Source organism: Rhinoderma darwinii, chromosome 2, assembly GCF_050947455.1.
Source record: "Rhinoderma darwinii isolate aRhiDar2 chromosome 2, aRhiDar2.hap1, whole genome shotgun sequence".
NCBI classification, from domain to species: domain Eukaryota; kingdom Metazoa; phylum Chordata; class Amphibia; order Anura; family Rhinodermatidae; genus Rhinoderma; species Rhinoderma darwinii.
In genome coordinates this window covers 315,618,450-315,631,915 of record NC_134688.1, presented here as the reverse complement: position 1 = coordinate 315,631,915, position 13,466 = coordinate 315,618,450, and the positions used below count along the sequence as shown (strand labels likewise).

Genomic DNA, 13,466 nt, shown 5'->3' with positions numbered 1-13,466 from the left:
GCGCAGTAAAAAAAAATGCAGCAATATGCACAGCAAAAACGCACTATGAGGCTGGGTTCACACGACCATATTAACGTCCGTAATGGACGGACGTATTTCGGCCGGAAGTCCCGGACCGAACTCATTGCAGGGAGCCGGGCTCCTAGCATCATAGTTATGTACGATGCTAGGAGTCCCTGCCTCTCTGCAGGACAACTGTCCCGTACTGTAATCATGTTTTCAGTACGGGACAGTAGTTCCACAGAGAGGCAGGGACTCCTAGCATCGTACATAACTATGATGCTAGGAGCCCGGCTCCCTGCACTGTGTTCGGTCCGGGACTTCCGGCCGAAATACGTCCGTCCATTACGGACGTTAATGTGGTCGTGTGAACCCAGCCTTAGGTGCGGATTTACCAACGTTAGTTTGAGAATCCACTGCTGATTTTCTGTTGTACATTTACACTGGGAGAGAATGGATTCATACTGTACATATTTTGAGAACAGAAAAATAAACAATATATATATAATTTCACCTTTTTTTTAATATTTTCATTTTTTAGGAGTGGTTTACTGTTCTTGAAAATTATCGCCAAACTAACTGCACTGTTTCAGACTTGATCATTGGAAATTCCTACTACTTCAGAGTGTTTGCTGAAAATTTGTGTGGCCTTAGCGAAAAAGCTGCAGTTACTAAAGATTGTGCTTTTATTAAGAAAACGGGTGAGTTATTACTGTATTGTTTATACTGAATTAATATTTAATATTCCTATGTTTTTTAAACAAATGTATCTGCAATCCCAAATCATAAGCATACACTATTTTGCTCTGCATTGGTCCAAACTTTTTTTTTTTAAACTCGGTTTATTGTAGTTTTACATACAAAATCCATTCATGGGAACATAACATTAACAGTCCTGCATATAACGAATTCACATGGTAATCAGCAATATCACATAATACATAGAAATGAGTCGCAATAGTCCCCTTAATACCAATGCACGCAGGCAGGTCAGAGTCCCACGTATAAGTGATCGCACAGAAATTCAAGGTCCATTCTCATTGCGTGTCCTTGCTCAAGGAAAACAAGTGAGTTAGAGAATATCAAGCCAAATGACTCTCATTCCCCCAATACACTGTGTGGTAAGGAAGCTCTAAGGTCGCCCACGCTGAAAGAGGCAAGAGGTGAAGAACACCACCCTCCCCAAATCTTCAGAAACTTATGTTGACATCCTCTATGCTTATACACCACATTTTCATATGGGAGAATAGAGTTAAAGAGGCTCTGTCACCAGATTTTGCAGCCCCTATCTGCTATTGCAGCAGATAGGCGCTGCAATGTAGATTACAGTAACGTTTTTATTTTTAAAAACAAGCATTTTTGGCCAAGTTATGACCATTTTTGTAGTTATGCAAATGAGGCTTGCAAAAGTCCAAGTGGGTGTGTTTAAAAGTAAAAGTCCAAGTGGGCGTGTATTATGTGCGTACATCGGGGCGTTTTTAATACTTTTACTAGCTGGCCGTTCTGATGAGAAGTATCATCCACTTCTCTTCAGAACGCCCAGCTTCTGGCAGTGCAGACACAGCGTGTTCTCGAGAGATCACGCTGTGACGTCACTCACAGGCCCTGCATCGTGTCAGACGAGCGGGGACACATCGGCACCAGAGGCTACAGATGATTCTGCAGCAGCATCGGCGTTTGCAGGTAAGTAGCTACATCGACTTACCTGCTAACGCCGATGCTGCTGCAGAATCAACTGAAGCCTCTGGTGCCGATGTGTCCGACACGATGCAGGACCTGTGAGTGACGTCACAGATCTGCACTGCCAGAAGCTGGGCGTTCTGAAGAGAAGTGGATGATACTTCTCTTCAGAGCGCCCAGCTAGTAACAGTATTAAAAACGCCCCGATGTACGCACATAATACACGCCCAGTTGTACTTTTACTTTTAAACACACCCAGTTGGACTTTTGCAAGCCTCCTTTGCATAACTACAAAAATGGTCATAACTTGGCCAAAAATGCTCGTTTTTTAAAAATAAAAACGTTACTGTAATCTACATTGCTGCGCCTATCTGCTGCAATAGCAGATAGGGGCTGCAAAATCTGGTGACAGAGCCTCTTTAACTAGTCTTTTCCATTGAGAGACGTCTGGAGAGGTGTCCCCCATCCAAACGGATGGCTATCGCTTTCCTAGCTAAGAACAGGGCTTCTCGTAGGAAGGCTCCCTCATAATGTGTCCAGACCCCTGTGTCCAGCAGCCCCAATAAACAGAGTCCGGGTTCACACGGAACCGAACGATTCATAATTGCGGATAGCAGTTGTGTTACCTCATTCCAAAAATTTGCTATGTCTGGGCACAGCCACATCATGTGATCGAAACCGGCCTGGTCTTGAGAACGGCTAAGGCATTGTGTGCTGGATGCCCGTCCCATACGAAATAGCCTGATAGGGGTGATATAGCATCTGTGTATGATGTACAGTTGCGTCAGTTTATCATTAGCTGCAGGCGAGACCACGAGATGCGACCCCACAGCCTCCCCCAATCCTCTGCGGATAATGTAGGGATAAGACCCCTCCATCCGACCTCTACCGACAACTCAGCGTGAGCGACCCTCTGAGACAAAAGATAAGTATATAGGACCGATACCATCCCCCTAGGTCCCTGAGTTCTCAGAATTCCTATAAGCGGCAGTGAAGAAATAGACCTCTGATCCTCCCTGAACTCGGAATGCAAAGCGTGCTTAATCTGGACACATCTAAATGTATCTCTATCCGGTACCCGGAAGGTATCCTCTATCTCTCTGGCAGATAACGTATGTCCCTCATCATCAATCAGGTTCTGCACCTCTGTTACTCCCAGGTCTATCCAAAAAGCGGAGTGTAATGGCCGGAAGGAGGTGAAGGGAAAGTGAGCCCTAATCTACCCACCGCCCTGTCCCTGCCTACTTGCAACGACTCGCCCTAGGCGACGAGGTACAACTGGGCGGCGGTCCCTACGCTGTCTAAGTGCACAGGAAAACAAACAGGGAACATGCAAGGGAAGGGGCAGTAGCCACGGAACACCACGAGGAAACGGAGCGGCGAACGGACAGTCAGGACCAGGACGAAGTGAGTACACCCAAGCGGGCAAGGAGACAGAAGCAAGCCAGGGGCAAAGCAAAGCAGGTTTAATCAGAACTGCAGCAAGGCAGAAGCACGGCAGAAGCAGGCTGGAGCAAGCAGCAGTGGGGCCAGGAATCCAAAAGAATTACAAGCACTGAGGGAGAGAACAGGGCAAGTAATAAAGGACAGGGGGCGGAGCTAACTCCGACAGACCAGGCCGCGATAGGCTCTCCCACTCCTGAGCCTGCCACCCTGGTTGGTGGGAGATGGTGTCAGTCGAACAGGTCTGGCCTCAGGTGTGGATTGATTAATCCCAGGAGTATACCTAGATGAAGTACCTGGCAGATCCCTAACAGTACTCCCCCTTTTATGAGGGGCCACCGGACCCTTACTAAGGGGACCCGGTTTAGTGGGGAAGAGAAGGTGGAACCTCCTGATCAATACCCCAGCGTGAACATCACGGGCAGGTACCCAAGTCCTCTCCTCCGGCCCGTATCCTCTCCAATGGACCAGGTACTGGAGGGAGCCCTGGACCATCCTACTGTCCATAATCTTGGCCACCTCGAATTCCACCCCCTCAGGGGTGAGAACGGGAACAGGAGGTATCCTCGAGGGGGACCAGGACGGGGAGCAGCGTTTAAGGAGGGAGGCATGGAAGACGTCATGTATGCGAAATGATGGGGGGAGCTCCAGACGGAAGGATACAGGGTTGAGGACTTCAATGATCTTATAAGGTCCAATAAATCGGGGAGCAAACTTCCTGGACGGGACCTTAAGGCGCAAGTTCCTGGACGACAACCAGACCAAATCCCCGACGACAAACCGGGGGTTAGCAGAACGTCTACTATCCGCCTGAATCTTTTGTGCGCTCTGGGACGCCGCTAGGTTCTTCTGAACCTGGGCCCAGACGGTGCACAGTTCCCGATGAACATCCTCTACCTCAGGATTATTGGAACAACCAGGGGAGACGGAGGAGAATCTTGGGTTAAACCCGAAATTACAGAAAAACGGGGAGACCCCTGACGAGTTACTGACCCGGTTATTCAAGGAAAATTCAGCAAGGGGAAGGAATGAGACCCAATCGAATTGACAGTCAGAGATGAAACACCTTAAATATTGTTCCAGGGATTGGTTGGTCCTTTCCGTTTGGCCATTAGTTTCGGGATGGAAGGCAGAGGAGAAGGACAGATCAATCTCCAACTTTTTACAAAAAGCTCTCCAAAATAAGGAAACAAATTGTACCCCTCTGTCAGAAACGATATTGACTGGGGCCCCATGGAGACGCAGGATGTGTTTCACAAACAAAGAAGCTAACGTCTTGGCGTTAGGTAGCTTCTTAAGGGGCACAAAGTGGCACATCTTGCTGAAGCGGTCGACTACCACCCACACCACCGACTTGCCCTGAGATGGAGGCAAATCGGTGATAAAATCCATGGAGATATGGGTCCAAGGTCTCTGGGGAATGGGCAAGGAACGTAGTAGGCCCGCAGGTCGGGACCTAGGGGTTTTGGACCTAGCGCAAACCTCACAAGCGGCGACGTAAGCCCTAACGTCTTTAGGCAACCCAGGCCACCAATAGTTTCTGGTAATGAGGTGTTTGGTGCCCAAGATGCCAGGATGACCAGATAGAGCGGAGTCATGGTTTTCCCTGAGTACCCTCAGCCGGTATTGCAGGGGAACAAACAGTTTGTCCCCAGGAACGTTCCCGGGAGCTGCACCCTGATCAGCCGCGATATCAGAAGCTAAATCAGAATCCGTGGCAGAGACGATTATACCAGGGGGTAAAATACAAGCAGGATCCTTCTCAGAAGGAGGATTGGCCATGAAACTACGTGACAGAGCATCAGCCTTAATATTCTTGGACCCAGCCCTATAGGTAACCAAGAAATTAAATCTGGTAAAGAATAGTGCCCACCGAGCTTGTCTAGGATTAAGCCTCCGGGCCGATTCTAGGAAAACCAGATTCTTGTGATCCGTAAGGACCGTTACCTGGTGTCTGGCCCCCTCCAGGAAGTGCCGCCACTCCTCAAAAGCCCATTTAATGGCTAGAAGTTCGCGGTTGCCAATATCATAGTTACTCTCCGTGGGCGAAAACTTCCTAGAGAAGTAAGCACAGGGGCGGAGATGGGTGAGGGAGCTGGTACCCTGGGACAAGACGGCCCCCACTCCCACCTCGGAAGCGTCAACCTCCACAATAAATGGCTCCTCTTGGTTGGGCTGAATCAGCACGGGGGCTGAGATAAAGCACTTCTTGAGGGTCTCAAAGGCCTGGACGGCCTCAGGGGGCCAATGGAGGACATCAGCACCCTTGCGGGTAAGGTCCGTAAGAGGCTTAGCGACGACCGAGAAGTTGGCAATAAATCTCCTGTAATAGTTGGCGAACCCTAAAAAACACTGTAACGCCTTAAGGGAGGCAGGTTGGACCCATTCCGCCACAGCCTGAACCTTGGCAGGGTCCATGCGGAATTCATGAGGAGTGAGGATTTGCCCTAAAAATGGTATCTCCTGTACCCCAAAGACACATTTTTCAGTCTTAGCAAACAGATTATTCTCCCGAAGGACCTGGAGCACCTTCCTGACATGCTCCACGTGGGAGGACCAGTCCATGGAAAACACCAGTATGTCATCAAGGTACACAACAAGAAAATTACCCAGGTACTCTCTCAGGATTTCATTAATAAAATTCTGGAAGACAGCAGGGGCATTACACAACCCAAAGGGCATGACCAGGTATTCGAAATGACCCTCGGGTGTGTTGAACGCAGTTTTCCACTCATCCCCCTCTTTGATGCGGATAAGGTTATATGCCCCCCGTAGATCGAACTTAGAAAACCATTGGGCTCCCTGAACCTGATTAAAAAGATCCGTAATCAAAGGAAGTGGGTACTGGTTCCTTACGGTGACCTTATTCAGGTTACGATAATCAATGCATGGCCTAAGACCACCATCCTTCTTCCCCACGAAGAAGAAGCCAGCACCTACAGGAGAAGTCGAGGGGCGAATGAAACTCTTGGCCAGGCATTCTTGGATATATTCCCTCATAGCTTTACGTTCAGGACATGAAAGATTAAATATCCTCCCCTTAGGAAGCTTGGCACCAGGCACCAAATCGATAGCGCAATCGTAATCTCTATGGGGGGGCAACACCTCGGAGGCCTCCTTAGAAAACACATCGGCGAAGTCCTGAACAAACTCAGGAAGCGTGTTTACCTCCTCCCGGGGAGAAATAGAGTTAACAGAAAGACATGACATAAGACATTCATTACCCCATTTGGTAAGGTCCCCAGTATTCCAATCAAACGTGGGATTATGCAGCTGCAACCAGGGAAGGCCTAAAACCAGATCAGACGATAATCCCTGCATCACCAGTACAGAGCACTGCTCCAAATGCATGGAGCCAACAAGGAGTTCAAAAACAGGAGTATGCTGAGTAAAATAACCATTAGCAAGGGGAGTTGAGTCGATTCCTACTACAGGGATAGGATAAGGTAAATCAATACAAGGCATCTTTAGAGACATAGCAAATTCCGCAGACATGATATTAGCAGATGACCCTGAATCCACGAAAGCACTGCCCGTGGCAGCCCGGCCAGCAAACGAGACCTGAAAGGGAAGCAAAATTTTATTGCGTTTCACATTAACGGGAAATACCTGTGCGCCCAAGTGACCTCCCCGATGATCACTTAGGCGCGGAAGTTTTCCGGCTTCTTATTCTTGCGCCTGGGACAGGTGTTCAGTAGATGCTTGTCGTCCCCACAGTAGAAGCAGAGACCATTCATTCTGCGAAACTCCCTACGTTGTCGAGGGGACATGGAGGCCCCGAGTTGCATAGGTACCTCCGAGTCCTCCGTGGAGGGGCGAGGAGACGGGACCTCGGGGGGGATCGCAGAAAAGTCAGAGGGGAGCACACTGAAGCGTTCTAGCTGACGTTCCCTGAGACGTCGGTCAAGTCGTACTGCTAGGGCCATAACCTGGTCAAGGGAGTCAGACGAGGGATAGCTAACCAGCAGATCCTTCAGGGCGTCAGATAATCCTAACCTAAACTGGCACCTTAGGGCCGGATCGTTCCACTGAGAAGCTACGCACCACTTCCTAAAATCAGAACAGTATTCCTCAACCGGTCTCCTACCCTGACGTAAGGTCACCAGCTGACTCTCGGCTAAAGCAGTCCTGTCAGTCTCGTCGTAAATGAGTCCGAGGGCAGAGAAAAAACGATCAACAGAGGAAAGTTCAGGGGCGTCAGGAGCCAAGGAGAAGGCCCACTCTTGGGGCCCTTCCTGGAGTCGGGATATGATGATACCCACCCGCTGGTTCTCGGAACCTGAGGAGTGGGGCTTTAGGCGGAAATACAGTCTGCAACTCTCCCGGAAGGAGAGAAACGTCTTACGGTCCCCTGAGAACCGGTCAGGTAACTTGAGGTCGGGTTCTAGAGGTGAGGTGAGGGGTACTACTAAAGCAGCGTCACCCTGATTGACCCTTTGGGCCAGGGCCTGGACCTGTAGGGAGAGGCCCTGCATCTGCTGGGCCAGGGTCTCAAGGGGGTCCATGATAGCGTCAGCGTAGGAGAAATGGTAGACTAGGTAAGGGCTTGTAATTATGTAATGGCCGGAAGGAGGTGAAGGGAAAGTGAGCCCTAATCTACCCACCGCCCTGTCCCTGCCTACTTGCAACGACTCGCCCTAGGCGACGAGGTACAACTGGGCGGCGGTCCCTACGCTGTCTAAGTGCACAGGAAAACAAACAGGGAACATGCAAGGGAAGGGGCAGTAGCCACGGAACGCCACGAGGAAACGGAGCGGCGAACGGACAGTCAGGACCAGGACGAAGTGAGTACACCCAAGCGGGCAAGGAGACAGAAGCAAGCCAGGGGCAAAGCAAAGCAGGTTTAAGCAGAACTGCAGCAAGGCAGAAGCACGGCAGAAGCAGGCTGGAGCAAGCAGCAGTGGGGCCAGGAATCCAAAAGAATTACAAGCACTGAGGGAGAGAACAGGGCAAGTAATAAAGGACAGGGGGCGGAGCTAACTCCGACAGACCAGGCCGCGATAGGCTCTCCCACTCCTGAGCCTGCCACCCTGGTTGGTGGGAGATGGTGTCAGGCGAACAGGTCTGGCCTCAGGTGTGGATTGATTAATCCCAGGAGTATACCTAGATGAAGTACCTGGCAGATCCCTAACACGGAGTCCTGCAAACCCCAGAAATGAGACATACCCGGGTGAGACCAAAGAGGCATTTCGGCAACTATGTGTGAACAATTCAAGACTGTCTTGGCATGGGACCAAACCTGCCTAGCTAGTTTAAGTATTGGCAAGGAGTGCCTAAGGCTATAACCGTGCGGCTCAAGTATTGGCCTGGTCCAAACTTTTTACACTTTGAGGCAGGGACGTCGCAAGCACCAGACCTCTGGGCCCCAAGCCCCAGATCTCTGCTGTTACAGGGGACGCAGCAGTCGCGATTGCGACCGGGCCGCGGCCCCCGCACCGCGTCTATAGAAATTTACTATAATAGCTGGGGCCTATGTCATAAAATACACGGGCTCCTGTTATTATAGTAATACCACTATACTTACCATTAGAGATGAGCGAACTTATGAAAAGTTTGGTTCGGCTAGTTCGCCGAATTTCACGAAAAAGTTCGATTCGGACCGAACTAGTTCTGACCGAACCTGTAATTTCCGTGCGCCGAGCATGGTACTGTCCAGGGTGCTGAAAGAGTTAATGGGCTGCACTAACTCTTTCAGCAACCTTGACAGTACCATGCTCGGCGCGCGGAAAATACAATTTTAATGTAATAAAAAATAAAAAAAATACGTTCATACTTACATTCCTCCTGTCTGGCCTCCAGCGATGACGTTTCATTCATGTCGCCGCTGCAGCCAATCACAGGCTGTAGTGGCGTTCACGCACTTCACGTGACCGCCTCTGCAGCCAATCACAGGCTGGAGCGGCCTCTGCAGCCAATCACAGGCAGCCGCGGCCTCTGCAGCCAATCACAGGCTGCCGCGGCCTCTCAGCGTCATACACTCCTCAACATCTGCACGCTCCTCTCCTGAAATATTCTGTGCTGCTGTGAACTCTGCTCTTACCATTACGTAGCTGTCAGTCTGTTACCTCTCCTCCACTCCTGTCCTCAATAACACCTTCACATGATTGGCAAGTCACCACGTAATGGTAAGAGCAGAGTTCACAGCAGCACAGAGTATTTCAGGAGATGAGCTTGCGGATCTTGTGCGGGGTGGTGACTTGCCAATCATGTGAAGGTGTTATTGAGGACAGGAGTGGAGGAGAGGTAACGGACTGAGAGCTACGTAATGGTAAGAGCAAGTTCACAGCAGCACAGAATCGGCACACTCCTCTCCTGAAATACTCTGTGCTGCTGTGAACTCTGCTCTTACCATTACGTAGCTCTCAGTCTGTTACCTCTCCTCCACTCCTGTCCTCAATAACACCATCACATGATTGGCAAGTCACCACCCCGCACAAGATCCGCACGCTCATCTCCTGAAATACTCTGTGCTGCCTTAAACTCTGTGGACAGGTCAGGATCCTGTTTCTTTTAAATGCTGCTGGGGAACCCGCTCGATCCACTATATAAGGCTGCGCCTCCATCCTCTTCTGCCCAAGTCACTTATTCCCAAGCACTTATTCCCAAGCACTTATTCCCAAGCGCAGCCTTATATAGTGGATCGAGCGGGTTCCCCAGCAGCATTTAAAAGAAACAGGATCCTGACCTGTCCACAGAGTTTAAGGCAGCATAGAGTATTTCAGGAGATGAGCACGGCCGGCCACGGGCAGCCAGTAGTTTTTCCGAGCCGTGCTCCCATTATAAAGTATAGGAGCACGGCCCGTAAAATAAAAAAAATAGAACATCTTCTATCTTTTTAACGGCACGGGCACCTTCCCGTGAGAAAACGGGAAGGTACCCGTGGCTAACAGTTTCGGGTCGTAATTACGACCCGTAATAACGGGTATTTTTACGGTCGTGTGCATGAGGCCCCGTAATGACGGGTGGCTACATGTGTGCACCCGTCATTACGGCAGCGTTGCTAGGCGACGTCAGTAAATAGTCACTGTCCAGGGTGCTGAAAGAGTTAACTGATCGGCAGTAACTGTTTCAGCACCCTGGACAGTGAATTCTGATCAGAATATAGAGTAACCTGTAAAAAAAAAGACGTTCATACTTATCGAGAACTTTCTGCTTCCTCCAGTCCGGTCTCCCGGCCGTAGCCTTGGTGACGCGTCCCTCTCTACATCCGGCCCGACTTTCCTGGATGACGTTACAGCCCATGTGACCGCTGCAGCCAATCACAGGCTGCCGCGGCCTCTGCAGCCAATCACAGGCTGCCTTGGCCTCTGCAGCCAATCACAGGCTGTCGCATCACAAAAGAAGGTCGGACTGGAGGAAGACGAGGGACTCGTCACCAAGACAACGACCGGGTACGTATGAAATGCTTTTTATTTTATTTTTAATCAGCAGCCTCTTTTCTCTATAAGTGATTGATAGAGACAAGTGGCTTCCGATTTGTATAATATTTTTGACCGGGTTCAGTCAAAACGTGTTCGGCCGAACCCGGTGAAGTCCGGATTCGCTGCGAACCGAACTTTTCCCAATGTTCGGACCGAAACCGGGTTCGGTTGTCCCGGTTCGCTCATCTCTACTTACCATCCTTCCTGAGCGCAGTGGAAGTCCTGACGTCTTCTCACGCCCTGATGCTGTGTGCTGCGCATGCCGTCACGAGCTGGATAAGGGTAACATCATTACTGCCTGATGGGATCCTGCAGACAGCATCACACATGGGCTTAGATACAAGGCCCATGTATAATATGGTCTGTTGGACCATGTATCTAAGCTTACCACAAGGCAGGCTTAGATATAGGATCCCAGCAGACAGTAATCTTATACTGTATAAGATTACTGTCTGCTGGGGCCCTGTATCTAAGCCTAACATGTGGTAGGCTTAGATACAAGGTCCAACAGACAGTATCACACATGGGCCAGTAACTAAGCTCATGATTCAACGCACAGCACACGGACGAGAATCACGCTCGTCTGAATGAGCCCTAAGTCTATCATGTGTGATACTGTCTGCTGGGGCCATGTATCTAAGACTATCATGTGTGATACTGTCTGCTGAGACAATGCATCCAATTGTATCCAGCGGTGTAGCTATAGGAGCCTTCGTTTTAAAGACAGGGCTGGCCTTAGGTGTTCGTGACCTGTACCAGTGCACAGGGTGCTGCACCCTCCCAGCATGTAGGGGCACCACTGAGCTCTGTTCTGTCCTCAGCTCCTCATTACACACACGGAGTAAGCAGGAGCTGAGGTGCAGAGGAGGAAGCTCTGCCCACAGCCCGTCCTGCAAGAAACCTGTGATCCTGTCTGCAAGGGGAGATGGTAAATGTCTATGTGTGTCGGTGTGTATATACAGTATATGTTTGTGTGTGTATATATTCCAGTAGATGTGTGTGTGTGTGTGTGTGTGTGTGTGTGTGTGTGTGTGTGTGTGTGTTTGTCTCTTTGTAAGTGTGTGTGTTCAATATTAAAGTAGAACAGATACAATTTAGATATCTGTGCTGCCCCTTATCTACTCTGCTGCCCCTTATCTACTTTGCTGCCCCTTATCTGCTCTGCTGCCCCTAATCTACTTTGCTGCCCTTGTATTCTCTGCTGTCCACTATATACTCTACTGCCCCGATATATTCTGCTGCCCCGATATACTCTGCTGTCCCCTTATATACTCTGCTGCCCCTTATCTACTTTGCTGTCCCTATATACTCTGCTGTCCCCTATATACTCTACTGCCCCTATACACTCTGATGTCCCCTATATAATCTGATGCACCTATATAATCTGTTGCCCCCTATATACTCTGCTGCGCCTATATAATCTGTTGTCCCCTTATATACTCTGCTGTCCCCTTATATACTCTGCTGTCCCCTTATATACTCTGTGTCCCATATATACTCTTCGGACCCCTATATACTCTGCTTTCCCCTATATTCTCTACTGCTCCTTATATACGCTACTGCCCCTTGTATACTCTGCTGTCCCCTATACATCTCTTTAAAGTGTATCTACAGTTTGGAGGTGCACTGGATAATATATATATATATAATGTCTTTGTGTGTGTTTATGTGCCTGTGTGGGTATAGTTATCAGAGTGTGTTATCTGTGGTGTTACATAGGACAGCAGGTAACACTACTACGTTATCTGCACTCAGAGAGTTATAACTGTGTGTTATCTGTGGTGTTACATAGGACTGCAGGTAACATCTACTACATTATCTGTACTCAGAGAGTTATCACTGTGTGTTATCTGTGGTGTTACATACGTTGTCAGGTAACATCTACTACATTATCTGTACTCAGAGATTTAGCACTGTGTTATCTGTGGTGTTACATAGGACTGCAGGTAACATCTACTACATTATCTGTACTCAAAGAGTAATCATTGTGTTATATCTGTGGTGTTACATAGGGGGGGGGGTAAATATATGTCTCGGGGCTTGTGCCCCTGATCTTTTAAGACCCTAGCAACTCCCCGGCTTTGAGGGTGTTGATGAAGGGGGTGGACTGCTGTGAAAAGTTAGTCCTGCTTTGACTACTAAAGAGGTAGCAGAAGGGATTTCTAGATTACTCTGAGGGGGGCCCTGCAGTGACTACTAAAGAGGTGGTGGGCTGCTGTGATTGCCTGTTGTGACTACTTGGGAAATGTATCTGTCAGTGTTTTCTCTGTTGAATGCAGTGGCGTAGCTATAGGGGTCGCAGCGGTCGCAGTTGCGACCGGGCCCCTAAGCCTGGGGGGCCCACGGTCCCCCGTTGCCATACAGCATGTTTTTTAACTAAATCTTCTGTGCCATGAAGCCGGCACTTCCTGGTTACGGTCACATGGTACACTTAGTGTACCATGTGACCGTGTTGTCACGTGACACGGCTTCCAGACAGAGCAGAAGAGTCGGTGCGGAGGACTTGTAACGTTATGTATTGTAATGTAATGTGTTGTGATGCCTTGTAATGTATTGTGTTGTTTGCGATGGAGAGGGGGGGGCGTTAAATCACAGCCCCCCCCCTCCTCCACCGCAAACTGCACAATACAGTATAGTACACATGAGTGTATGAGAGCGGGGCTGCGGCTGTGTAATACAGTCACTGCCCCGCTCCTGAGTCCTGACATGTGCGCGCCGTCAGGATGATGTGATGCGGCCGGCGCTGCACTAATGAGCGTCGGCACTGAAGACAGAACATGGTGGGCGCGCTACAAAACACCCCCATGTTCTGTCCTCAATGCCTGAACCGCCGCTCATTAGTGCAGCGCCGGCCGCATCTCCTCATGCTGACCGCGCGCGCACTTATATCAGGAGCGGGGCAATGGCTGTATTACACAGCCG

The 13,466-nt window shown here is 49.6% G+C and overlaps 1 protein-coding gene across 1 annotated transcript in view; it reads left to right on the top strand.

Annotated features, from left to right (window-relative positions):
- The window catches only part of MYBPHL (myosin binding protein H like), an 85,033-nt gene that overhangs the window by 35,022 nt on the left and 36,545 nt on the right, over positions 1–13,466 (top strand). The window contains exon 4 of the mRNA XM_075851159.1: positions 542–701. Coding sequence (XP_075707274.1) covers positions 542–701 — 160 coding nt within the window. The remainder of the gene's footprint in view (positions 1–541; positions 702–13,466) is intronic.